The 26,424-nt window shown below is 39.9% G+C and overlaps 2 protein-coding genes across 4 annotated transcripts in view; both read right to left on the bottom strand.

The window, feature by feature from the left end:
* ppp2r5cb (protein phosphatase 2, regulatory subunit B', gamma b) overlaps positions 1 to 17,271 on the bottom strand; it is a 29,536-nt gene extending 12,265 nt beyond the window's left edge. Inside the window, exons 1-3 of one of the 3 annotated variants that reach the window (XM_084953370.1) lie at positions 17,161 to 17,271; positions 16,587 to 16,646; positions 12,684 to 12,849 (exon numbers count right to left, since the gene is read on the bottom strand). In XM_084953370.1, coding sequence (XP_084809496.1) covers positions 12,684 to 12,849; positions 16,587 to 16,646; positions 17,161 to 17,187 — 253 coding nt within the window. In that variant the 5' untranslated portion in view covers positions 17,188 to 17,271. Of the gene's footprint in view, positions 1 to 4,316; positions 4,570 to 12,683; positions 12,850 to 16,586; positions 16,647 to 17,160 lie in introns of those variants that run through there. The other 2 variants (XM_084953371.1, XM_084953372.1) reach the window with 2 other exon arrangements.
* A 2,463-nt stretch (positions 17,272 to 19,734) lies between these two features.
* On the bottom strand, positions 19,735 to 26,109 carry LOC146371487 (heat shock protein HSP 90-alpha). The gene is made up of 11 exons (XM_084953369.1): positions 25,929 to 26,109; positions 24,732 to 24,881; positions 24,203 to 24,569; positions 23,979 to 24,112; positions 22,053 to 22,370; positions 21,754 to 21,919; positions 21,450 to 21,640; positions 21,088 to 21,235; positions 20,709 to 20,977; positions 20,284 to 20,617; positions 19,735 to 20,184 (listed from the first exon to the last, which is right to left on the bottom strand). Exons 2-11 carry the CDS (start codon positions 24,879 to 24,881, stop codon positions 20,072 to 20,074), a joined length of 2,190 nt encoding a protein of 729 aa, XP_084809495.1. The 5' UTR covers positions 25,929 to 26,109; the 3' UTR covers positions 19,735 to 20,071.
* Between the last annotated feature and the right edge of the window lie 315 nt (positions 26,110 to 26,424).

The following is a 26,424-nucleotide window of genomic DNA, read 5'->3' as shown; positions in this document are numbered from 1 at the left end:
TAGATGTTTTGCTAAGCAATCTCTTCATTTTACAACCATATTTTATTTTGCTGTAAGCCATCACAAAGGACTTATAATGTTATAGACTGCAAGGCATGTCTCTGAATAACTTTAGGTTTACTGAGCTAGTGCTGTGTTTGTTTGAGACAGAACGATTGCAGCTTTTGTGTGTGCGTTTTCATTTATTTGATAGTTCAGGAAATGCTGGATTTCCTACTGAAAACTCTTTAATAAAAACACCAGATACACATATTTTGTGCTTCTCCAGAGGAAAGGACATTTCGACTTTCTGGCTTTATTCTGGGCACGACTGCATTGTTTCTACAGACTTCGCTGGAACTGTGAATTTGTGCACAGCAGCTCAGCTGTTTGCTTGGAGATAAGCATTTTGGTTGATAAAGCAGAATATATCCGGGTGGCACGTCACATGATAGATAATGAAGTTACCAGTGCCCCATGCATCAACTGTGCACAGCAGCTCTCTCTGTGCTGCCAGTGTACCCGGTGATGAAAGCCTGCTGACAGCCAAATAACAAATCACAGCTGCTTAAAGCAATAACCAATCACAGAGTAGAGCAGCCCTGCAGCTGACGTATCCGTGCGCCAACTGTTGTGAAATCCTTTTGGTAAAAAATGAAAACTGTTCATCCAAATGATTTCAAACTCAACTTTGCACACACATACACACGTTCCTCTAGTTATTAAAGCAAAAAGCGACCAATTCAACTTAGTGAGGTAATGACTGCTATGTTATCACCACATCAATGATGCAAAAGATCTAAATCACCCTCTGGGAATGTGGGGCCACACCTACCTGTGTATCATTATTAGCTTGCAATTAAAAAAAAATCATTACATGCTTTTGCAGCCAATGAATTTTGCACAATGAGCTAACCTCCAATCAGTGTCAGTTTAAATGATTTATAACCTCTTGACAGCTTCCTCAAAGATATGAACGATTAGAGAAAAGTATGAAAACATTTTTTGTCTGCAATTAAGTAATTAAGTGACAATAACAAAGCTTCTAAACAGAATTATTATATATTAAAATAGATCATAATTTCAATCAACTTTCTGGACTGCTCAGAGGGAACTTGAACAGAGCTTGAAGGGTTTGCACACTCCATACATCATAAGGTGTGCAACAGTGCAAGGTATGAAAGTACGGACGTTTTTATAAACAAGACCTACTCTAAATCTACAGGTAACCATTTTAGCAATTTTAGAAATAGCTATAATGTGTGCTCTCTCCCTTTATCAGCACTCAGGAAGAAGAGCTCTGAATAAAGTGCAACTTACTTTCACCTTTTTTTGACAAAAGTAGAAAGGACGCCATTACTACAAGCAGCCTATATAGCACCAAATAACCACAGCATTATGCACTCTACTGTGATGGGGCCTTCACTAGGACACAGCTATTTCCCTTTTCTTTACAATGATCAAAACTGTCAGTAGCAGCCTGTAATAAATGACACGAGTCACAGAGAGGAAGCTTCTCCTCTGAATTAGCCTGAGCTGATCCGATTCCCAAGCTCCAGAAAATACCATGAAACCAAGAGAAGTGGATTGGTGCTCATTCATTTTCATCCAACACGGGGATTAGTGTCTTAAAACAGAATGTCACCTTATAAAACCTACCTATGGGGCAGCATTAATCTCTTCATCACAGTCTGTGATTCTTGAGTCTTTCTCTTCTCCCCATTAACAATCTGCATGTGTACCCTACATCACCATGGTGACTGCAGGCAGAGACAGGACTTTGGACCAGGGGGTGACCACTGCTAATCAGAGACGCATGTCTGCTGCTTCTACACTGGAATCAAGAGACCGCTGAATTGCTGATCACATCAGCTATGGCTGAAGAAAGTGTCAGCCAAAGGCATCATGCAAAACATGAATCATGGAGTAAAGTAAGTCAGTCAGCACTCCCTGCTACACTCAGTAATCTTACAGATACATTTATAAACGTCCAGTGGCTTTCTTGAACACTTTGGAATAAAGAGTTAAAACAGCACGGTAATCTGTAATTATATATCTACAGTATTTTCTGTGCAGACCCTGCTTTGCATAAGTTGATACCAGACAAAATGTTAACAGCTGGCACCAATAAAATAGGTCAATTCTAAAAGATTCAGTAATGGAGGCAATGCTCACAGACTAGAACCTCAAATTGCGACTGACAGCACACCTCCACATTAGTCACAGAGGAAACGTTAGCATTTAAAACAGCATGAAACAAAGCTGTCTGAGGGCTACCTGTAAATCCTATAAGTTCTTTTAGGTAGACTACCCTTTTGGTTTATTGAATCAATAATGTATTTGCTTTATAATTCCCCAACACTGTTACAGTGTCAAAGCTTTGTGGTGAAGCTTCCTTACTTTACTTTTGCTTCCTTTCTTATCTAATGGCTCTTTGTTGGCTCTTGTTTTACGTTTGTCTGTTTTTATACAAATAGTTATACATGCCATAAGATATTTTGAAAAAACTGGAAGATTTTTGAATTTATATTTAGAAGACTAACTGCCATATTCAAACTAATATCCGCAAACAGGATCCAATTGAGCACAGTAAAAGGTCAAACATCAGCCAAGCTCTTGAGCTTTTGCCACAACATCAGTGGAGAACACTAAAGGTGATCCATTTTGTATTTCTGGAACAAGTTTACATAAGAGTGTCTTCCTTTCCAATGAGGTGCACTAACTGTGAAAGTAAAACTCACGACCACTTTTTGTGTTCATGACTAAAATTCAGCTTGCTTCTGCTTAAGTGCGTACAGTGTGTTTAAAAAAAAATATTAAGCCTTGTTTGGACAGTGAGCAGAAATACTTGTCAAAATGATGAACAATCCGCTCTAAATGCATGCAAGTTAATAAAAATATTTATAAATGTTAAGTTAATATAGTAGCATCTGTTTTACTAGGAAGTCTCAAAATTTTACCCTTAACTCTTTAACGCTTGAAATCCTACAAGGAGTAACCCTTTAAGGTCTTTTCTGAATTGAGCTGCTTATAGAACAAAATGACTGGGTGTGCAGATTTGTGAGGGTGGTCTCTGTTTATTCAGCTACCCTTTGAAAAACCCAGAAACTATCATAATGGTCATCAAACAACATCTTTACTGATAAACACTGAGGTGTCAAAACTTGTCATTAAGGGTAGAGGGGAGGTGGTCAAATGTGGTGTTTATAGCGAAAAGAGTAAGATGAATACAGAAAAACGGTTGCTGAGTTATTTGAGGCTTAGTACACCTGCATCAAGTTTTGTTCCTATTACTGTTACAGGCCGACTCATGAGCACCTCGACTCATCAGCCTCTGAGTGCTGAGAGGTCTACCAGCTCCTGTTACACAACAGCACTAGGGTTTCTGAACAGACCTAAAATATTAAGAGACCTGCTGTGCAACTGCAGACTTCACACACAAGCGTCTCTGCATGGATCAGTGAATAACCTTTACTCATCTAAAAGCTCCAGCATGCATACAGGAAACCAGCCACGAACACAAATTGCTTCTAAGCACAACTCTTGACTCAGACATTCTGTACTACGGAATATGAAAATAACTGATTAATAAAGTGTCCCTAATGGCAAATGTGGTGCGCTTACCATCTGTCCCTTCAGACACAGGATATCCGAAGGAGGGACCGGTGGCTTTCTGCCATAACTTGCTGTAATTATCACTATGCATATAAATGTCACGAGACCATGTTAACAGCCACATAAGCAACACCATGATACTGACATCACTGTGACAGCAGCAAGCATATGAAATAATTGGCTGCATGTTAAACACACACTGCCACTTCATCTAGAGACAGCTTCCAGCTTCCTTAAGTTTGTCTGAATCAACGTCAACTCAAAAAGAACACTGGAGCTACAACAACATCAAACAACCTTTCCACTTATGTTAGTCACATTGCACCAATACAATACAGACATATACAAACTAACAACAAGCTTTAACCTCACTTCCTATGACATCAACAGTGTTGATGGGGGAGGGGAGACTCAAAACTACCAATCGTACCCCCCCCCCTCTCTAAACTAAAGCTAAGCTTTGCAATGTCTTGGCAGAACCCTTCCTTGCTGACATACAAACACAACCACCTCCTTTCTCTTTCAAAAACCCTCATGCAAACAACACTAAAAAAAAAACTCTCTTAAACTCGCCTCCACAAAAGTAATGATACATATAATATCAAGCTTTTTTTTTTCTTCTTTTTTTTTTTTTTTAAAATCACCAGCTGTGGCTGCTTAACACTCAAGCCCACCTCCTCTTTAAACAGACCAGTACACAGCAGCAGATTTCCTATTCTCACCTCTAAAATGCATGAGGGCCACAGGCTGAAAAGGCCCATTGGCGCTCGGTCCATCCAGAACCATCCCGCCGGCAGCTCTAGTACATGCCAACATCAGTGAGCTGAGGCAGGAAACAGGAGAGAAGAGGGTAGCCCAGGCTAAGGCGAGGAGCCAGCCTCCATTTTAGCACGAACACTGAGCAGAAAATGAAGCTCCCCTGCTGCTGGAGGGAACCAGCTAGTTAGTGATGTCATCCCACACAGAAGCAACCTGGTTGGTTAGCTGCAATCACATGGGCGGGCTGTCAGAATAAATAAACATGAGGAAAGAGACTGGCTGTTGGAGTGGGGAGAAAAGGGGTGGGCCAGTTACTGTGATTGGGCCAAAAGAACCTACATCTGTCAAGGAGTTTTTAAAGCACAAACAACTCGCCTGAATTCCATTTAACCGGTTCTGAAATAACCACAAATGGAATAATAATACCGTGGAATACAAATAACTGTACATCATGTAGGTTGCTTGTAAGAAGCAGAGGACAAAGGAAACAATTTATTTCTCTTTTAGTCTTTAACTCCCAACAACACCCATATGGAAAAGAAATAAGAAAAACTTATAAAAGACTTGCATCAGCTTTAGCTTGCTTCATATAGTGAATCATGTAAGGCTTATATGATTTACTCATGAAAGTGGCCACTTTCTCATTACTTTCACATATTGTTTTAGGAAGTATCCAAAACATACAAGTTTCATTTATATAATTTTTCAAGGGATCTTATATCTGTTTTCACTCTTGTATGCTTTTCATACAAGTTTCACACAAGACAGATACAAACTATAGAAGATTTATATATATCTTTTCCATATTGGCAAACCTAAATAAAACAACAAAATACAACAAGGTGTTCAGTGCTTAATGTCACCTTACACTGGTCATCAACTAGTGGACCTTTCTTTAATGTCTGCTGCCATTTCCAGCATGCGTGCCAACTTTGTGCGCGTGTGTCTGTGTTTGCATGACAGATGGCTCTTCGGCAGCACAGCCTGAGCCCAGGTGTATGTGACAAGAGAAACAGGAAGGCAGGAAGTCTCAATGTGAGCAACACAGGATGTGCATATGCAGAAAGCCACATTTTGAATCAGCAGCACTGGGGAACAAAAGCCTGCACTGTAAACCTTTGCGGGCACGTCGGTGACACAGACAATTAAAAGCAACAAATCCATACTCCCAGTCACTGGCATAGCACTCCCAAATATAGTAACCACTGCACCCTTAGAATACAATAGGGCTCTGTAAAACTCTGCACACAGACATACACAATCAGAACATACACCGACATTTTTTTTTTTTGTGCATGCCGTATGTGTCATCATACTGAAAGTACAGTAAGCACATACAGACAAGGTGTCGAAACAGTGATTCAGCTAAAGTCATAAGCATTCCTATGCACGAAGAATAACCACGCAAATACAGTGTAGATGGGTATGAATTAAACAGATTTGGACTACAGTGACATATAATCCAATAAGAAAGCCACCGAGGAGAAAAGACTGTACAAAAAGACTTTGCTTACCCCATTAGAATGAACATTTCATAACCGTAGCTGTGTGACAACTAGGGCTGCCACAAACGATTATTTTGATAGTCGACTAGTCACCGATTATTTTTGCGATTAGTCGACTAATCAGATCATGCATCCATTGGATGTACAGCATACAGCTTATTGCACCAGCAGCATCTGCTCTTATATAACTATCATTAGCTTACAGCTTTAAGTGTTTAAGGTATGTGCTCACTAAAAATAAAGACAAGATGATAGTTTATTAAATTTTAATGAAATTTGCAGATTGTTTCGGTGAAGTTTAATAAACTCCTTGCTATCTAAAATATAACAGGACACCGGAGTATATTCTCGAGCATCTCACACTTCTGATAATCAGCTGTCTGCTTGAGTTTATTCAGCTGTGTAAAAGCTATAACTTTAATCTCAGCCAAACCGATTTACTCAGGAACAAATAAAATACTAAAAAAAAGCCAAACAATAACATTTTTAAGTTATCTAAGTGACTTGTATATGTTTAACCTGAGTAGCGAAAGACGGCGGTGGGTTTGAAAACGATTTGCCGGGAGTCCGGTGTTCTCACGGGCTCTAGTGAGCCTTGCCCCCGGTTAGCTATCGAGCTAGTGGGTAACAGACGTCTCCGAAAACGTCGGAGTGCTTTTGAAAATATGTGGTGTCTTGATAAACTGAGCAGATATTTGAGATTTATACAGTTACATTCGCGCCTAAAAATATGTTAAACGTTTATTTTGTGACCTAGAAAGAATAATAAGAGTAATATTAAAACTAACTAGCTGCCGCCATTGTTGGAAACTGAGCTGGGCTGAGCTATGAATTCTGGGACACAGCTTCTTCTTCGGGGTTTAACGGCAGCTGGCATCCTTGTACATGCAGTGCTGCCATCTTCTGTTTCAGTCCGTTATTACACTCTTAAGTCCTACTACTTATTCCTGCGTCTTTTGTGATCTTACAAAGCTTCAAACGACCCGTCGACTATTAAATCAGTCGTCGACGATTTTGATAGTCGACGTAATCGTGACTAGTCGACTAATCGTGGCAGCCCTAGTGACAACCCACAAACATTTCTATTAAAATGTGTGTATGGAATACTAGCCTTCGCATTTACTTCTCTTTTGTGAAGGACAAAAAGCGACATTATTTTTTTGCACTATGATTGCTGTCATTTCAGTGATTGGCAGCGTTAGCCAAGATTACAGAAAACTGGCCGAGCAACTACAGCAAGGCAACAGGGTTGTTTTTTCTATGCAGTTTCTGCATAATATGCAAAGAAGGAAGACATTGATATACTCTTGACTGCTTAAAAGTAATTAGGGGAATCATTATTTGTGAATAATATTGTCCAGCAGATGTAACTGTATACAGAGATTTGGTTAAGCTCAGGGCAATCGTGGCTCAAGAGTTGGGAGTTCGCCTTGTAATCGGAAGGTTGCCGGTTCGAGCTTGGACAGTCTCGGTCGTTGTGTCCTTGGGCGAGACACTTCACCCGTTGCCTACTGGTGGTGGTCAGAGGGCCCGGTGGCGCAGCCTCGCCTCTGTCAGTGCGCCCCAGGGTGGCTGTGGCTACATGTAGCTTGCCATCACCAGTGTGTGAATGGGTGGATGACTGGATGTGTAAAGCGCTTTGGGGTCCTTAGGGACTAGTAAGTAAAGCGCTATACAAATACAGGCCATTTACCATTTAAGCTCAAAAAAGAAAAATAGAATACGCAAAACTGTTTTGGAAGTTTCACACTTTCAAAAAAAAACAAACAATTTTTTTAGGCTAATGTAATGTTTGTGCAAAATGCATTTTGTGTGGTATTTCATAAAGCACATAATGGTGTCACGGTTCCTCCCTGTGGGTTTGTACTTCTCCGCTGGAGGTGCAGGAGGTGTGGTGTGGTTCGAGTCGGGCTGCTGTTTGTTCTTGCACGCTTCTTGTATTGCCACTGTTGCTCCTGCTACACAACCTTGAGCTTGTATACGTGTTTGTCTGCAGGTTAGAGGATGTAAAAAGTCTTACACTAAAGTCAACTGTACAAAATGGGAACAACTACACCCCTAATGGATGTAATACTTAACATCTAGTTTAGTTGGTCCTAATATATACGATAATGGAGCACTTCATCAGCAGGAACTAATCTGGGCATATAAAGGGCTCTTTCTTGCCATTTTGTACCTTAGGCATAGTGCATCCTCCCATCTGTAGATCTGCTGTTCTGACCATGAGAAGAAAATACTGGATTACTCATTACAAATGCTACTTTGGCACATGCATTCACCAAAGTCGAGCTTTCTGCTGTGTCTGTGCTATTTTTTAAATGCGAAGAAACTTGTGAGATTGAAACCATGCTTGTGTTATAGCAGAGCTTATTCTAAACGTATCATTGATATCAGCAGCACTGCCTAAAATACACAACGAAGTGGTTGATTCACAGGTCTGCTGATCTTCAATGTCATGGTCCTCTGTAAACGCTTGAGGCTCAGATCTATTTGGAGAAACAGACTGATCGACGCAGCTGAGGACACAGGCCCTTTCAACAGTGGCTGAACTTAGGCAGCTTCCAATGATAGAGACATCTTTATCAAGATCCAACCTATTTTTTCTTCTTCTTGTAACACAAAGATGAATCACAAAGCGATGATACATGCTGATCTGTATTAGTCACATTAGAAGCAGATATATTAAGTAACAAAGTCCAGATTTGTTCATTGTGCCACTAAAAATGTTGCACAAGTGGAAAACACCTGTGGCTGATGACTGCAAGATAAACACGCTTGGAGATCGCATTTAATGTTGCAGCTTAAACCTGGTAACTTGAGGAATGTGTTATTATAATATGTACAACAGTTTAAAAGCTTAAAACGTTTTTCAAAGTTCAAAAACAAGTTTTAGACCTGCAGATATAGTAAACTGGCATGTGTGTGAATTAATTAAATACCATTTTCAATATTTACTATTCTTCCAAACAAAAGACCACCAATTCAGATACAGTATCACGTTTTTTAGTAGGATCCTGTCATTTCTGAATGTTGCTGATGCATAAATGAAATATTCACTGCTTAAATATAGCAATGTGTCTGAATCTCTGACTTCTAGCTACAAAACCCTTCTAGAAGCAATGTTGAAGAGTCCAATCATGCAAAACCAGTGCACAGCTTGAGCAGTTTTAACACCATGATCACTGCCAGTGACGTTTTTTGTATTTTTATTCATATGAAATGTCTGACCCGGGAAGTTTCTCTCATGAGTTGTAGGGGCCTTTTTGTGCTTCCACATGTATTCAAAGTTAAAGATGTTTCTCTGACATGACATGACAAGTAGTGATTTAACGTTAAGATTACTTCCTGGAAGCTTTAGAATGTAATTAAAAGACAACCACAGTAAAAGCAACATTTCGATTTATAAAAATAAAAACTGACCGACGTACACTTTAGTAGTTTGACTTAGACCTGTGTTTTCTGCTAACAGTCAGTGACACCTACTAAACAACTGTATTACAGGTAGCAATAGCAGAACTAAACACACAACTTATTTAGTTTTAACATCTTCGCATGTTTGCTGTCATTATCCTGTCTCCCTAGTGCTAGGCTGAAAAAATACTTAAAAAAAAAACATAACTGCTGACCATATAACTTCTGTCATCTTTACTGTTTATCCCTCAAAATGAAGATGACTGTACACTGAAGAAGTCAAACATAACTAGCTGTTGGCACGCAGTGTGACACCAAAAAAAATAGGCTCCAACCCTCTGAGGCATGAACCTCTGAAAGTCCCCTGTGATATGTCGCACCAACATGTCAGCAGCAGATTTCTTATATTCTGTGAACTGTCAGAAGCACTGCAGCTTATTAGACTTGGGACAGCCCACTGTCTCCAGCTGTCCCTGCTCCGTGCTTCGTCATTTGTGTCCATTGTGTCTTTGACTAGTGCTGAAGCCCGTGTACCGTTCTCACTGATAAGATTCATTTCAGACAATTAATAATTTACAATGAACTACGCTCATTCAACAGGAGAAACACAACAACAGGAGAAACATACAACAATTTGTGAAGCATAAACTAAATCCAAACTACTTTGAAAACTAGTAGCTACATGTTTATAAAAGAGCAGAAATGTCCCAACTTAACCTGTGACAATAAAAATAATCTGCCGTGACATAGGCATTTAGCCTCGTCACTATCTGTAACATTTTATTCTACACAATTTCTCTCTCATCCAACTGTTTACTCAGTAAAACATATCTCAGAGTTAGCACGAACTGCTGTTCACAGACTAATAAACATTTCATTATGTTGTTTTTGTAAGGCTTTTCCTGGTGTCCTTCTGTTGAAGTGTTTTATTTTCCTTATGTTTTCTTTTTTACATTGTGTACAATGTTTGCATATCTGCGGCCTGCCGACTGTTAGTTATATCCATTAAAGTGCCCCTTAAAACAGTTTCACATTATAAAGGAACATGGGAAAGTTTTGCATTGCCATTAAGCATCGTTTCATTAAAAAGCTAAGTACTGTAAATTTCATACACTATGTTAACTGTACCCTCAATAAAAAAAAAAAATCAGATTAAAAAGTATTATCTGTTTTTAAACCTTGGTTACAAGTAGATATACTTATGTCCTTCAACATCACCTCTCATATTTGACACTCTAGCCACAAGGTGGCACCAAACCCTGTGAGACCAAGGCTCCATGAAGGAGAGCTCCTGCTTTAAAAGAGAACCCATACAGAGGGAGCAACTGTTGCTGTTCTGTGCTTTTTGGCACATGTATATAACACTTGCAATGAGACAAAGAAAGAGGAATTAATCTCCTGTTTACTTGCCTCAGTCAGACAGATCTCCAGCTAAACATTATGCCAAACACAAAAACACAAGTTTGGATTTGTGTATTTTGTCTTATAAAATCTACACACAAAAAAAAACGGCAGCTCACCACATCGAGTTTCAACAGAAACCAAACTATCGTCCAAACAAATGCAAAAATTTGAACCATACAGTCAAAGAAAGCACACACGAATCTGGAAGTTCATGGGAAAGGCCTGCTTCTGGTCAGGGTTTTTAAGTCTCGCCTCAACTTTGCGGCTCTGCGGGACAGGCTCACGGACATGTGTTTCCATCAGGAGGTGGTGAACATGCCTGGAATGAAAACAGGCCAAGCGAGGAGCCTGTTTGGACAGGACTAAGTGATAACATCTACTTAGCCACTGTGGGATAATGTTTTGCAGAATGTTATCAAAGCTCTCATTGGGGTGTGGGAAGTGAGCAGGCTGTATCAGAAATGAAGTTAAGCCTATTGGTTTCCTCACACGTTACAAAGGTAACGGCTAGCTAAGATAAAGACACAATCATTTTTTTATGGCAGAGCAAAAAGACACAATGAACAATAAATGGCCTGTTATCATGTTGCCACCTTAGGAAATCCAACTTTGCTCTACTTGCCAAAGTTTCCAAAGACAGAAATAACATTCGTAAATTCTCCCTGAAGAACGCTGCCTTTGCTCTACTGTGAGCTTACAAGCCTCCCACCGATGACGAAAAACAAAAACAAAAGCGCTCTTTTCTGCACACACGGCATCAGTGCCAGAACGTCCACAACATTGAGTCTTCAATGTTTGCTAGACAGACACGGCACAGAAAAATATCTTTTACCAAATACAAAAACTTTTGAGCAAGTAACCCAACGAGACTGCATTCGCCACCATTTGGGGTTACATCAGTTCCATAAAGTTTACACTACTGTTGCATCACCTGTAAATAATCTAACAATCCAGGAAATATCTGTCCTTGAAAGGAGATGGATAATTCTCCCTACCCACTCTGAAAGTGTCGGGCACATTTCCAATGTCCCAACTTTGTTTCACTTACTAATAGTCATCTGGGGACCACTAAAATACCCTTTTCCTACGAGATTCTTATTTTTTCTCTGTCTGAACATTTAGAAAGAAACTGAAACAGTATAACCAATTCCTGTTGTGCCATTGCCACTATCAGTTATAAAATTGTTTTTGAAGTTTAATTACATGATTATTTAACAGCCAACAATGTCAATATAACTGTCTATAAAGCATACCACTATGTTAGGTAACTATAATTAAAGTACTGAGAAATTATGCGTGCAGTCATCCATGTATACACAGGACAATGCTGACAATATGCATTTACTGTGTCGCAGCAGTGTTTGCTCATTGCTCTTGGATCTGGCACTGAACTTGGACACTAAATATCCATATACATCAGTAAAGTTCACGAGGAAAGACAGGAGGAGGAATAGTAGTAGCTGGCAGACATGTCTTATCTGCTCACTGGCAACATTCGGAAACACAAGGGCCGTGGAATTAAAGCTTTATCTCTGGATTACCACTAAATATAGACGCTTGGGTTAAATCCAGAGCAAAATCCATGCCATGCATGTCCTCTGTTTGTTTCCACATATTGCATAATGTCATGTTCAGCCTGGTATTAAAATGGCACCCCCATTGCAGCAAGGGATGCTCATGGGCACTTCTGTGGGGAAGGAGTGACTAAATATTTGAGTACGTGCTTGTTAGTACATATTTCTGTGAGGTGTGCACTTATCTAGATCTGCATTTGAGACATTTCTTACATATTAAACATACACAGGCAGACCAGGTAGTTTTTTCTCCACCTGCCAAATTTGGTTGATTTGATTCTTGAATTCTGTGCAAAACCCTGAAGCGTGAAAACATTACCTCAACTCCGTTTTCTATGAATATATAACAAATGCAAATTCTCCCAAATCGAGTGCACTCTGTAGTTCATTATATGATTACATAAAATGGATTTCAGACTGTCGCACAGGTGAATACCTTTAAAAGCAGGAAGTTTCTGCAGTTCCCTGTTGTTGCTCAAGCTGAAGCGAGAGGAGCTCTGCCTCTTGTCCTTTTTGACAGGTGTCTGGGAACCTGGCTGCTTCCCCTTTAGTAGCTGAGTTGTTGGAGGAACACTATTGCTAGCCTTCCTGTTAGAGCTCTGCTGAAACAAGAGAAAACGCACATTAGTTACACGGACATAAGAGCAAAGACACACTAAAAAAAAAAAAAAGATGCAGGTATAAAATATGGGCGAATGAACCTCTGTAGAAATCTAATAAAAATGTGTGCATGCAGCCACCAGCCAAGGAGCACAACTGGTACTTTTAATTATATACACTGAGTTACCATCCACTTGACAAAATGCTCATTAAAAAAACAAAATTGTTTACCAAATGTACAATTACACTTACTCTAATGTACAATTACTCTTTACAATAGTGCATCATCCTGATGTGGGATCACCTGAAAGCAGCAAGTTCAACTGATCCAGCCTTCCTACTAGGATCCATTTATCAGTGTGGACCTGATGACACAGAGCTTAATTCACCTGATGCAGCTGTGGAGCTGTGTCAGTCTGAGTCACAAGAGATTTATCAAATTCGCTTAAGACCCAGACAAAGTTGGCCACAGTCTGAGCCACACTACAAGACAGACAATCAGTCTGTACCACTAGAAAGCTGTTGTGTGAAGTGGAAAATGCCGCTGTGCTGACCTCTGCTATGAACTCGATTAGATATTAATGTACTGGAAAGATCTGAATTAACTCGTGTAAGTATATTAGGCCAAAGTAGAAACATCTGTCATCTATGGTTCTTCTCATTTAATGCTTCAAATTTTCATTTGTCAGTTATGGTTGCTGACAACAAGCCAAATGAAAGCTACATATATATTACATAACAGCCTTTACAGTTATGCATTTCTGGTTGACAGAGCATATGGGAAAAAAGGAAGGGTGGGGGCGGTGACAACAGCTTGCAGCCCAGCGATTTTAATTTGACACAGGTTGGTGCACTAGCTGATCTAATACATGGCTGCTGACACGCAAGTCTAATGCTGGCAGAGGCTGAAACTTTCAGCTTGAAAAAAATCTATATTTCGGTAGGTCGGCAAGGATGACTAATATATGTAATTGTTAGCCAGCTGTTATTAAAGGACAGGTTTTAAAATAGAACAGATAAGGCCTTTATTGTAATTGTAAATGTACAACGCAAATGTGGAAAATAATAGGGACTATATTAAACTGGTAACTACATAAAGCTCTGAAATAGATATAAAGCTTAATGAAATTATCTGCTAACTGACAAGTGTGGATTTTATAACTCAATAAACTGGACTGTGTATATAACACAAGGCAATAAAATAGCGTGTTTCCCACAGATTTAGCTCGTACAGTCATGGCCTAAAGTTTTCATTTCATGTTTTTATAATATGGTAAAAACATAATCATAGGCATTTGCATTTGATAAGCTTCAAAACCTTTTGTTGTCAGTGTGACATGCTGGATGTCAGCTTCGGGGCCAAGTCCAGAAGCTCATAAAAATGAATCTGATCTCTTGGCACAAAATCTTGTGTGCCTTTGTGGTTTATATGCAAATCGGACACGGGGGGGGGGGGGGGGGGGGGGGGTGTCTCTTGAAAGGATGAAAAGAAAAATATGTAAATGTTAAAATGAGTCAAGTGTACTTGGGCAGACTTCAAAAGACCTTGTAACCTAAGCTCAGTCCATCTGTGGTGACACCGGAACACAGCCTGGTTGATAACATTGTAATCTGTGCAAGAGCAGGACTACCTTTTGCTTTCTAGGCAGCACAAACAGCTGCCGGCTCTCATTCCACGTGCGACATAACTGCATTCAAATGCTTGCCTTCCTTTAAAATTTTTTTTAAAAAGCCTCTAGTTGTTTGAGGAATGAAGGAAGTCAGATCTTCCTTATCTCTGCTCAGTGTGGGTAGCTCCTCCCCACAAACACACAGTAAAACAGCAGAAAAGAAAATGTAGTCGGATCATAAATTACAACTGAACAAAGTAATGACTCTCACACTGAGCTTGAAGTGAATTTTTGCACATATAGGGAAACACTAAACATTGTTTAAACTATGCTATCTTCCTGGTGCCACAGAATTTCCTCATATTTTATTCTTTTTTTTTTACAACCAGTGTATGGCTGTGCAGCACAACAAAGCAATGATTCACATGAGATGCCAGTAATGCAGACGGACAAACTCAATGTTGAACAATTTTGTTATGAGGGCCAAAGATAAATTTTCCCAGATGCGTCCTAATCCAGATGTAAGCAAAAGGTTTTATAGCAAGTCGCAACACATCACTCCTCAAAGGAATTTTATTACTGAACATCATAGATCAATGCATTAGCAGCAAGTGGTTTATGAATAGCAATAGCTATAGCTATCCTACTTTAGAAAAATCCCGAGGCAGCAGTTTCATGAATGTTGAATAAAATTTGTGTTTTGAAGTAAAGCTTTCTGCTTAAAGCCGCTGTATGACAGGTCAACCATGTCATTATGGGTGAAATATTGATGAACTCAGCCATGCCCTAAACTGGTGTTAACGACACATTTAGCAACAGGGTATCAACATCAAAAAGAGAGCAGCTTGAGTCACATGAAGTCACTCACCGGTCCACTAAAGATCCAAGGCTATGCGGCTATGAGATTATGATTTTAAAGTTCAATCATTATCATCATCCCATTTTACTAGTTTTATTAGTACAGGGAGGTCAAATGTAAGGCCCAGGGACCAGAATGAGCATGGCAAAGACTCCAATCCTGCACGCCAGACAGCTTTAGAAAATATGAAGGAGTTCATAGATTCCTATTGATTAATCACTCCCTACTCCCATTCATACTCCTACAAAGCCATTAAGTAAGAGATAAACAATTAAATGACAGAAAGTTCATGTTTTTCCAATATTACAGTAAGTCCACAGTTGTGATGGACTGAGATTTTCAAATTGAGATGGCCAACACAAGTAGTCCATACTCCCATATTTCATTATGGTGTTCATGTGACTCACATCCATCATTAGTTAGCTCGCTACAGCAAATTTGGTCACAAAGAAGAATTTTCCCCTGATGAGTTCAAAGAATCATGAGACCTAAAACAGAATAAGCTTTTCTTGTTCCACTCCACAGGAGGCTTCCTGTCCTTTTGCATGAGTACTTGCTGTCAAGTGAAAAATATACAATTTCTGCACAAGTATATAACATAGGCATCATAGTTTGTGGAGGCCTTTGTGATGCATTTAAGTATTCTGAATCGGCACTTCAGGAGCAACATTATAAATTGTAATCTGCAAAACACTGAATTGATAACAAGACAATAAACTAGATATACACAATAAAACTTGATGAGCTTTATCGTGTCCCTCTTCATTTTTTTTTTAAATTGAAAAAATAAGTTCAGCATGTACGTTCATTTCTATTGCAAGCACAATCACTAATACTGGAGACCACTATCATGCAGTAATAATCCAATTATAATGTAATACTCCTCTTGCAAAGCTGGTGTCACTAAATTCCATTTAATTTTAAATGACTTGGAGGTAATTACATCAAGTTGAAAAGGTTATCCCCAACCCTTGCGGTCCCTGTTTGATCTGTGATGAGTCTAGGGTGTGTTGGTCTTTTTAACTGCTTGTTTAGCTTTTAATATATCATTTACAAGTTTCTATTTTCTCTATCTAATCTAATGTTATATATCGCTCTGTGTTTAGGGTCTTTGGTAATGTATATGCTCATTCTGTTTGAGTTGTTCTCTTGGGCAGGGGACTATCACAAACGAGATCTGACATCTCAAAAGTCCCAATTTGAGGGTTAAATACGTTTTAAATAAAAATAAAGTTATGTGTTCTTAGAGTGGTTTTCCTTGTTAGAATACCTCATGTTCTGAATTCTCCTGTCCTCCACTCTTCCCCACTTTGCCAGACTTGGGAGACTCCTGCAAAAACATTTTCAATCAAAAGATTAAAAACTTGATTTAATTAAATGAAGTTTATATTGGTTGATAACATCAGGTGAATGCAATCGGTGAATGCCGTCTTGCACAAATCCAAGCTAAATATAGCATGCCTGCCCACCCAGTCTCGCACTCCAGTTTAACCACACTGTAAAGTCTGCTGTTAGCTAGATCACGTTACACGACCCGAGGTTTCAGCTTCAAAAAGTCCTTAAATTTACACCAAAATAACACACACGTGCAATGTAAGTATCACTTTAAGATAAGGGTGCTCTATTTTCATAACACTGCACAACGTGCCAAGTGCTAACATGACGGCAGGATAGGGCTAGCAGGTAATGATTGCAGGCTGGCTAACGTTTGTGTGATGGGACACTGCGCTGGTAGCAAAATGTCGTATTATACACCCGGCACATTATCAATAAATTCAATGAAATGTAACTCGTGCAAAGTTTATTCACTATCGACACAGCCTGCTAGCTTTTGTCTAACTCACCTTATCTTTTTTCGTTTTATTCGGCATTGTACAAGCGTAACCGCCCTTGCTCCCCTCACGGATACTCCACAACCAAAACCTTGACAACTCTCAGGACAGCACACTGCAAGGCGGTTCAGTCTGCCCTTACGCTGTGATTGGCTGTTTTCAGTCAGCTGACTCTGGCGCGTCACGCTAACGATGGCCAGCGTAAAGGCACCGAGAGCGCACCCTGCCGGTGACAGGACAGCAACACATGGGATTACAGGCTCCCGATACTTTGGATTACAGCCATCGACAGCATACTTCCTATGGTCATACCACGGAAAATCAATCAGTGCCTCCCACATGACCCCCTCATAATGAGTTGGCAGTGTATTTTTTTTTCATTACAGATACATGTTCAGGTACAGTTTTTATTTTACTTATTCCTTTTCATTCAATTTTTCCTCTAAAATCTTTGAGCATCACAATCCTGGCACATACCATAGTTTCAGGAGCGAATCTGCTAAAAACTCGTCTCCATAGGTTTGCGTTTCCTTAATGTTTCTCCCAGTGTTTTTGGCTCTTGTTCTTCTAATGCGTGTGTGTGAGTGTAGTGCAGGAATGAATGCATAACCATGTGTTTGAATATGTAGAATTCTCTTTAATGAGTGATTTTATCCAAACTGTGAAGCAATTTGTTACTAGGTTTAAAAAATCCTATATAAATAAAGTTGTTATTATTATTAAAGTAGTAGTAGCAGTAGAAGTAGTAGTATTATATACTGCAGAATTTTGGGTAGACTCGGATGGTGAAAACAAATTATAACATTTTATACCAGGCTGACCCATCTTCGTTATGTGTCAAAATAATTTTCCTTTATAGTTATATTTTTGGCTAAATATATTCACGCACCTGTAAATGGCCTGTATTTGTATAGCGCTTTACACTACATTCAGTCGTTCACATACGAGTGTGCGGCAAGCTACACAGCTGCCCTGGGGCGCACTGACAGAGGTGAGGCTCCGCTACCGGGCCCTCTGAACGGGTGAAGTGTCTTGCCCAAGGACACAACGACCGAGACTGTCGGAGCCGGGGCTCGAACCGGCAACCTTCCGATTACAAGACAAACTGCCAACTCTTGAGCCACGATCGCCCTAGTGCTCATAGTTTTCCGTTTTTACCTACCTTCTTCTTTCAGCTGGTTGAGACCCCTAGGCCGGAGCTTTCTAGAATATTTGAACAGCTTGGTAGAACCTTCTTTGAATGCATAACGACTGCCATCTACTGGTGGTTAACAGGAACCCACACGTGTAAAATGACTTGGACATATAGGATAAAAACAGTGCGGAATGCATGAAAATATCTAAATCGATGTTTAAGCTTATGAGTTAAAGTTTAAGGAGCTTGGAAAGAAAAGCGTCTGGACCTCTTTAGGTTGCTTGAAGACGTTTCACTACTCATCCGAGAAGCTTCTTCAGTTATAGGGTAAAATGGTGGAGAGTCCAGACTCTTTTCTTCCCAAGCTCCTTAGAATATGATGACCTGGATGACTGAGAACCTTCACAGACTTATGAGTTAAACATGTGCCTTTCCACAAATAACAAAATGGGTAAGCCTTAATTTGATCATTTGTATCTTAGAAGAAGCTTAAAGATAGATAAGAAGGAGAAAAGTAGAAGAGGAGACAAAAAAAGGAAGTTATTTTTGGATGAATCTGACTACAGCAATGATGTATTATATAAGCCTTTCCTTCCTCTTTAGGAGTTTCTCTGTCCACTTTTACTTTTTCAACACAAACATCTATATCCTTGTAGCTTCAATCTGGCAAGAAATATCAATACTGTGGAAAAGACTTCAGGGAGGTTACGTAAAAATGAACAAATTCCCAAATTATAGCCAAAAAAAGAAGCCTCGAGTTCTTTTGGCTTTTCCCTGTTTGTCTTTCTTTCAATTTGTTCCCAATAAAGGCATAATTATCAGACTTATCTGCTATTTCTTGACTTCCCCTCAAGCATTTTGCTTTTTATTACACAAGATTTTTTTGCTTTTTCCATGGAGAAACTAAAAAGGCAACTGGAGAGCAAACAATCTGCCCAAGGGCAATGCTTCATTCATATGAAGCAAAGAAAAAAGGGGTGGTTCTTCCCGTTCCTTCACTCTATGTTTAAGCAAGCATTGGTTTGGTAGCTTATGATTCATAAACAGTGTCGACTTCAATGGTTGTAAATGAAAAAAGTATACTTCAAACATGGAAATTACGTCACATCATCACTTTATATTTATCAAGATACAAATTTCTGTCAAATGATGGATAACGAATGTCTTTAAAAAATCCTGGTGAGAAAAAAAAAGTTCTAAAATAATGTTTGTACTTCATTTGAGCTGAATTAAGAAACCCTTGTGACATAGCTTTCTACTTGATGAGAACAAAGTCTAAAGCAGTTCTTCGACTACAAGTGAACACTAATAGTTTCATTGATTTTCTCATGAAAAAAATTAAATATATATAGAGTGGACAGGTTAACCCACCTGTCCAATCTAAAAATGCAGCATACTATACATAAAACACGAGACTTGTGTTCACTCATCAGTAACAATGACCAAATAGCTTAACATGGTAAACCTTTATTAATGGTTTTTGCACCGTTTCAAATAACAGTATTGTGTTTTGTTATATTTACAATAAAGAACAAACTTTGGAATGTCAAATACAAAAAGAACAAATGCATCAATACAACTCAATACAAAAACAAAAATGACAATCTGAAAACTCTAAAGATCTAAAGGAATGACTGAACTGCATGTGGTCAACGCAAGTGGAAATAAAGTTACGTTGGTCATCAAAAGTGTTTAGGAACAGACATTCCAGGCTCATTTACAACATTTAACATTAATTTTTTTTATAACATTAGTTTTTTTTAAATCTAAACAGGAAATGGAAGCTGATTAGTCCACCTCTTCCATTCTAGATGTGTCATCATCTTCCCCTTCAAGAGGGGGCATGTCCTCAGTGGGTGCAGAGGTGTTATCGTCAGATGTCACATCATCTTCATCAATACCTGGAAGGAAAATAGGAGCAGATCAGTCAGCAAAGCAGGGTTAACTCGTTTACTGGCAAACATACCACCAAAAAGATACAAGATTTAACAGATACTCACCAAGACCTAGTTTGATCATTCTGTAGATGCGGTTGGAGTGGGTCTGTGGGTCATCCAGTGTGAATCCTGAGGAGAGCAGGGCAGTCTCGAAAAGAAGGATGACCAGATCTTTCACAGACTTGTCATTCTTATCGGCCTCTGCCTTCTGCCTCAAGGTCTCCATGATTGGGTGGTCAGGATTGATCTCAAGGTGCTTCTTTGCTGCCATGTATCCCATGGTGGAGTTATCCCTCAGCGCCTGAGCCTTCATGATCCTCTCCATGTTGGCCGTCCATCCATATGTGCTGGTGACAATGCAGCAAGGGGAAGAAACTAGGCGGTTGGAGACTGTGACCTGCAGAGGAAAACAAAACCCACCAGTATCAATCAGTTGAACAATAAAACAAATTCCGTTGTTATATTGTCATTTGGTTTCATCAGCTTACCTTTTCAACCTTCTTCTCCAAGATATCCTTCATGATTTTGCATAGGTTCTCAAACTGAGATTTCTTCTCCTCCTGCTTCTTCTTCTCCTCCTCATCCTCAGGCAGCTCCAGGCCTTCCTTGGTTACTGAAACCAAGTTCTTTCCCTCAAACTCCTTCAGCTGCTGGACACAGTACTCATCGATGGGCTCAATCATGTAGATGACCTCCAGGCCAGCTTTGCGAAGACGCTCCACAAAGGCAGAGTTGGCAACCTGGTCTTTGGTCTCACCTGAAATGCAGACATGATAATGTTGTTCATTCATGCCATATTGCCCACATGAGACAAGTTTTGTTTGCCGAACGCATGCTTTTGATTGGCAGTTTTAAAAGTGTCCTCACCAGTGATGTAGTAGATGTGTTTCTGGTTGTCCTTCATACGTGTGACATAGTCCTTCAGGGACACCATCTCATCTCCAGAGGCTGATGTGTAGTACCGCAGAAGCTCAGAAAGCTTCTTCCTGTTCTGGGAGTCCTCATGGATGCCAAGCTGTAATAAGGAAAACAGTCAACTGTTATCAACAGTGCAGATTTATTCAGCTGAATGTGCAAAAAAATTGCAGGCACTACCACTGGCTGCATTCAATTGTTGTTAAGCTACTTTATAATATCCATACTGCTAGAGCTGAATTATTCAAGCAAAAGAATTAAAGACAAGATCTGGTAACCTTGCACCTCACTCAGTCAAGGCTGTGGATACTGACCTTGATGTTCTTGGAGAACTGCTCGTAGAACTTCTTGTAGTTGTCCTTGTCCTCAGCCAGTTCTGTGAAAAGCTCCAGGCACTTCTTGACCAGGTTCTTGCGGATGACCTTCAGGATCTTGCTCTGCTGCAGCATCTCTCTGGAGATGTTCAGTGGCAGGTCCTCAGAGTCCACCACACCCTTGATGAAATCTGATAGGAAGCAGAAATGAAACTGTTAAAACTCTAAAGATTCCATTGTGTCATTTTCATTATGATAATTCTATTATTGTTAGGGAAATTGTAATCCACAGTTTAATACTCACTGAGATACTCTGGGATGAGCTCCTCGCAGTTGTCCATGATGAAGACTCTGCGCACATACAGCTTGATGTTGTTCTTCTTCTTCTTGTTCTCAAAGAGGTCGAAAGGAGCACGCCGAGGCACGAAGAGCAGGGCACGGAATTCAAGCTGACCCTCTACTGAAAAGTGCTGTTGGGCAAAAAAAAATTAAATTAATTAAAGTGATTATATATTGGATTACATTATATCAGACACAATTTTCCTCCTATAAAGTACTGCTACATTTTTAGGTATTTTTAAAATAACATCTCAAAAGCCCAACCTTGACAGCCAAGTGGTCCTCCCAGTCATTGGTGAGACTCTTGTAGAACTCTCCATATTCCTCATTCGTGATGTCATCTGGGTTTCGGGTCCACAGGGGTTTGGTCTTGTTCAATTCTTCCTGGTCAATGTACTTTTCCTTGATCTTCTTCTTCTTCTTCTTTTTGTCTGACTTGTCATGGTCATGTTCTTCATCTGATCCAACATCCTCAATCTCAGGTTTGTCCTCATCCTTCTCCTCATCTTTCTCCTTCTCCTCCTTCTCTTTCTCCTCCTCTGCCTCGTCGTCACTCACCTCCTTGTCCCTCTCTTTCTCCACCTGAAGGAAAATACATTTGGTCACACACTAAAGAATTTCCCTACACCTTAGCCTTAGGCATAGCTGGACTGGCCATCGGGCATACCGGGCATTTGCCTGGTGGGCCGATGGTGATTTTTCGTTTTTATGGGCCGAAGATTTTTTTTTTTTTTTTATAACAGTATAAACAATGAAAGGTGATGGATTGGCCAGATGCTGGCAGATGTGTAAAAATAACTCAGTTGTTTGGTGGTGGCTATGGCGGAGCTGCCACCAGAGGCCAGGTGGATGAGGGAAAGGGGAGGCAGGAGGAGCAGAGACCCGAGGCGGCCGCCCGTCCGAGTGTCAGGTGAACTGAACTTCAGGTAAGAAGTTATGACCTGCAGTCTATCTGGGTCAGATATAAACCAAGTTTAGGTGGAGTTTATTTTCGTTGTGCTGAGTTTTTACCGTCAGTTACAATAACTTGTACGGCGTACTAGCTAGCATGACAGAGTTTCTACAGCTGGGTGGGTGCTATGATGTTACTGATTGTGAACTTTATTTTATTCATAAGGTTAGTTAGTAGAGTTGCCAACCGTCCCCTGAAAAATGGAATTGTCCCGTATTCAGAGAAAATATCACGCGTTTCGTATTGAGGTGAAAAGGAACACAGTTTGTCCTGTACTTCAGCTAGAATGGAAAAGACACAAAGCTGGAGTTTTTCTCTGTCTTTACGCTGTCAGCTGTCTCTTCTTCTCTCATTCAATCATGAAAGTGATCAATGATCAGTTGATCGGCTTTTCTCTCTTGCTTGTTTATCGCCCACTTTGCGCCAGAAAGAGGAAACCAGCGGTTGTCGTGCTAAACAGCAGCAGCACGTTTAAGCTTGATCAGCTGTTGTTAGAATTTATTTCATATTAATTTCTAGTATCAGCTGATGTTTGCTGGAGCCACAGCTGTAAAAGCTGCTGGTCATTATGTCGGTTTGGTTATCTGGGGAGAGGGAAGCATGAAGATGAAACCAGGAGATGTCCTTACTGAATCATCAGAGCTGAACAGGTGATGGAGAAACAGGTTTACCTTTTAGGTGACATGAATGAGTTGAAGGGAAGTTATGAACTGTTTCTGAGAGACAAATAACACCAGGATCCTTTTCTAAGTAGCTGACAGCTGGTAACTGTGCAGGGGCGGGTCTAGCAAAGCTTTGCCAGGGAGCCAGGTGGGGCATTAACAGGGAGAGGGGGGCACAAAGAAATACCTTTCTTTCTTATTCTCATTTAAAATATCTAGCTTTTATTAAATAATTATCTGAATCTTACAACCAAAGTTTTTATCTGATGTACAACGTATAGAAATCATACATATACCAACAAGACAGTGTACATCACTGTCACAACCACGTTTGTTTTCATTCAAAGGCTTTATGGTTTTTCCTATAATACCTGGTGGGCCGGTCTGTAGTCAAAATGCCCAGGCCGATTTTTTGTCCCAGTCCAGCCCTGACCTTAGGGAGTCACTATTTTATAATATCAGTGTTTCAGAGATTTATTGAGCAACTTTCTCAGAAGTCTAAAGTGCAGAAGCTGTCTGCAATAGTTACAAATTTAATTCTTCTATGGGATCATTAAATATGACTTAAGTACTTACAAATAGCGTAATAGGGTAGCCAATGAACTGTGAGTGCTTCTTAACAATCTCTTTGACCCTTCGCTCTTCAAGGTATTCTGTCTGGTCTTCTTTGAGGTGCAGGATCACTTTAGTTCCACGTCCCAGTGGCTCAGCTGTAGAGGAAGACCACAGGTCAGTATACTTTATAACCACCGGGTTAAATGATTAATAATTCACTTCAAATTCGGGGTTATATCACTTACAGTTGTCTACTTTAACTGTGAATGAGCCACCAGCAGATGATTCCCAGGCGTACTGCTCGTCATCGTTGTGCTTGGTAATGACTGTCACCTTCTCGGCTACCAGGTAGGCAGAGTAGAAACCCACACCGAACTGACCGATCATGGAAATGTCAGCTCCAGCCTGCAGAGCCTCCATGAACGCTTTGGTGCCGGACTTTGCAATTGTGCCCAAGTTGTTGATCAGGTCGGCTTTGGTCATGCCAATACCTGTGTCAACTAGGGTTAGAGTACGCTCCTCTTTGTTGGGAATGATCTCAATTTTGAGGTCTTTGCCAGTTTCCAGCTTGGAAGGATCAGTGAGACTCTCATAGCGGATTTTGTCCAGTGCCTGACGGAGCAAAACACAATGTTAATTGTTTAAACAAATTCCAGAATTTATTCTGTATTGATAATAATATAATTCAATTTCTTAAGGGAAAAAAAAGCATGTAATTAAATTTTTTTTTTTAAATAATAAACACAGCAACACAGACTAATATTGAAAACCTACATCTGAGGAGTTGGAAATAAGTTCCCTAAGGAAGATCTCTTTGTTGGAATAGAAAGTGTTGATGATCAGGGACATAAGCTGAGCAATCTCAGCCTGGAATGCGAAGGTCTCTGCCTCCTCCTCCATTGGTTGGTCATGCATTTCAGGCATCTGAGTGAAGACGGAGAACAAATATTGTTTTTTAGAAAACACATTGACTAAAGTGACTGGAACACAATATAAAATACTCTTTTTATGACACTAAATGTTTGCATCCCAGCAACATACACTTGGAAAAACACTGCCAATCCTTCTTATGTAAGATGTTGCAGTTACAGCTTATCCTTATTAAGTAGCCTCGATGTTACATTAAGGAATTAACAGCAGTTCAAACGAAAGCAAATTCTCTGTAGATGTGTAGTATATAGTGACTTTCCTGGGTTTCTTTCTTGCTTACTTTCATAATTTTGTATTAAAAAGGTACAAGGACCTTTTTTTCCCTTCTTGGACTGTGAATTTAATCTCTGCTTGGTTATTGGCTAATCAGAGATTAACACGTGGCTTGAATTGCATATCCATATCAGCAGAAATGACTCCACCTGCTGGTTTCCCAGGTGAAGTGCAAGTTTCTAGAAGGTACGAGGAGGCAAGAAGAACTCTCTAGCAGTTTCCATAGGAATCAAAAGCTCCGCCTCTCATACAGCTGACGAGATTATAAGAATGCACACTCTGTACCTACTGATTTTGCACTGAATTAAAACCTGGTACAAGGATAAGATGGCCCAAAAAATCTTGCAGAAATTTTAGCACAGGGAATTTGATAAAGGTTCAAACAGTTAAACCCCTGCTTAACATAACACCTTCCTCCCAAATGCATCACTAAAGCATCCTGCCATGTGGCTACTGTCCCGCAGGTTTGAAGTCTGAAATGAGGCACAATAGGAATCAAATTCTTATTACCGTTTATGAAGCTGACATTAATATTCTCAGAGCAGATATTAATACTTTTTAATCAGTTTTTAAAGACCAAGTGCTGTAACTAGATTTCACCCTTTCTTCACTTTAGCCTCACTTTCTATCCAGACATGACAAAAATGTCAGCTTCGTTTATAAATTAATGTCAAATAAACTAACATTTAGTACTATAAAATCTGAATTTCAGGGAGTGTAATATTTTCGTATCCCAAATGTCTGTGGTAAGGCTGTTAATGTATTTACCTTGGTTTGCAGTGTGCCCAAAACTCCTGAGGAAGATGTGTAGAGATCCTTCCTTATTCGCAGGTTCGTTGACTGCTAATGCTCCTATGGAAACTGGTGTAACGGTGCGGTTTTTATACCCTCTATAACCATTCGAGAAATCCTCCTGACACAAGCTTCCAGAACCGTCTGGAATCCTCCTGCTCGGTGGTGGCTACTCACTGGCCCGGTGACCTGTCAATCATGGTGCGTGTACATGCCTCTCTGCCTTTCTTGGCAGAAGGAGGCGGGATTAAGGGGATTAAGGGAGGGGACGCTGAGCCTAATGAGTAAGGCATGTGAGAGCAGAAACTAAAATGAACCATGCTGTATTCACTGAAAACTCCAGAATACATGATAAATCAAACGATGTAATTGATAAATGTAAGCCAGCTGTATAATGCGCTTCTCTAATACAACTTTTCACCTTTCAGTATTATTGTTTGTAGGAAGCAAGAACAAGTGATAAAATAAAGTG

Source organism: Perissodus microlepis, chromosome 15, assembly GCF_051167445.1.
Source record: "Perissodus microlepis isolate ML-2025 ecotype Zambia chromosome 15, ASM5116744v1, whole genome shotgun sequence".
Lineage (NCBI taxonomy): Eukaryota > Metazoa > Chordata > Actinopteri > Cichliformes > Cichlidae > Perissodus > Perissodus microlepis.
Note: the sequence above shows the minus strand (reverse complement) of the source record. Positions and strands in the feature narration are given on the sequence as shown.

What these genes read in the sequence shown, in the direction of transcription:
- LOC146371487 (XM_084953369.1), bottom strand. Translation starts at nt 24,881, where the DNA reads ATGCCTGAAATGCATGACCAACCAATGGAGGAGGAGGCAGAGACCTTC. An exon ending in AGGACCACTTGGCTGTCAAG is followed by an intron (nt 21,920 to 22,052) that starts GTTGGGCTTTTG and finishes TTTGCCCAACAG; the next exon opens with CACTTTTCAGTAGAGGGTCA. An exon ending in TGGAGAAGAAGGTTGAAAAG is followed by an intron (nt 20,618 to 20,708) that starts GTAAGCTGATGA and finishes TTTCCTCTGCAG; the next exon opens with GTCACAGTCTCCAACCGCCT.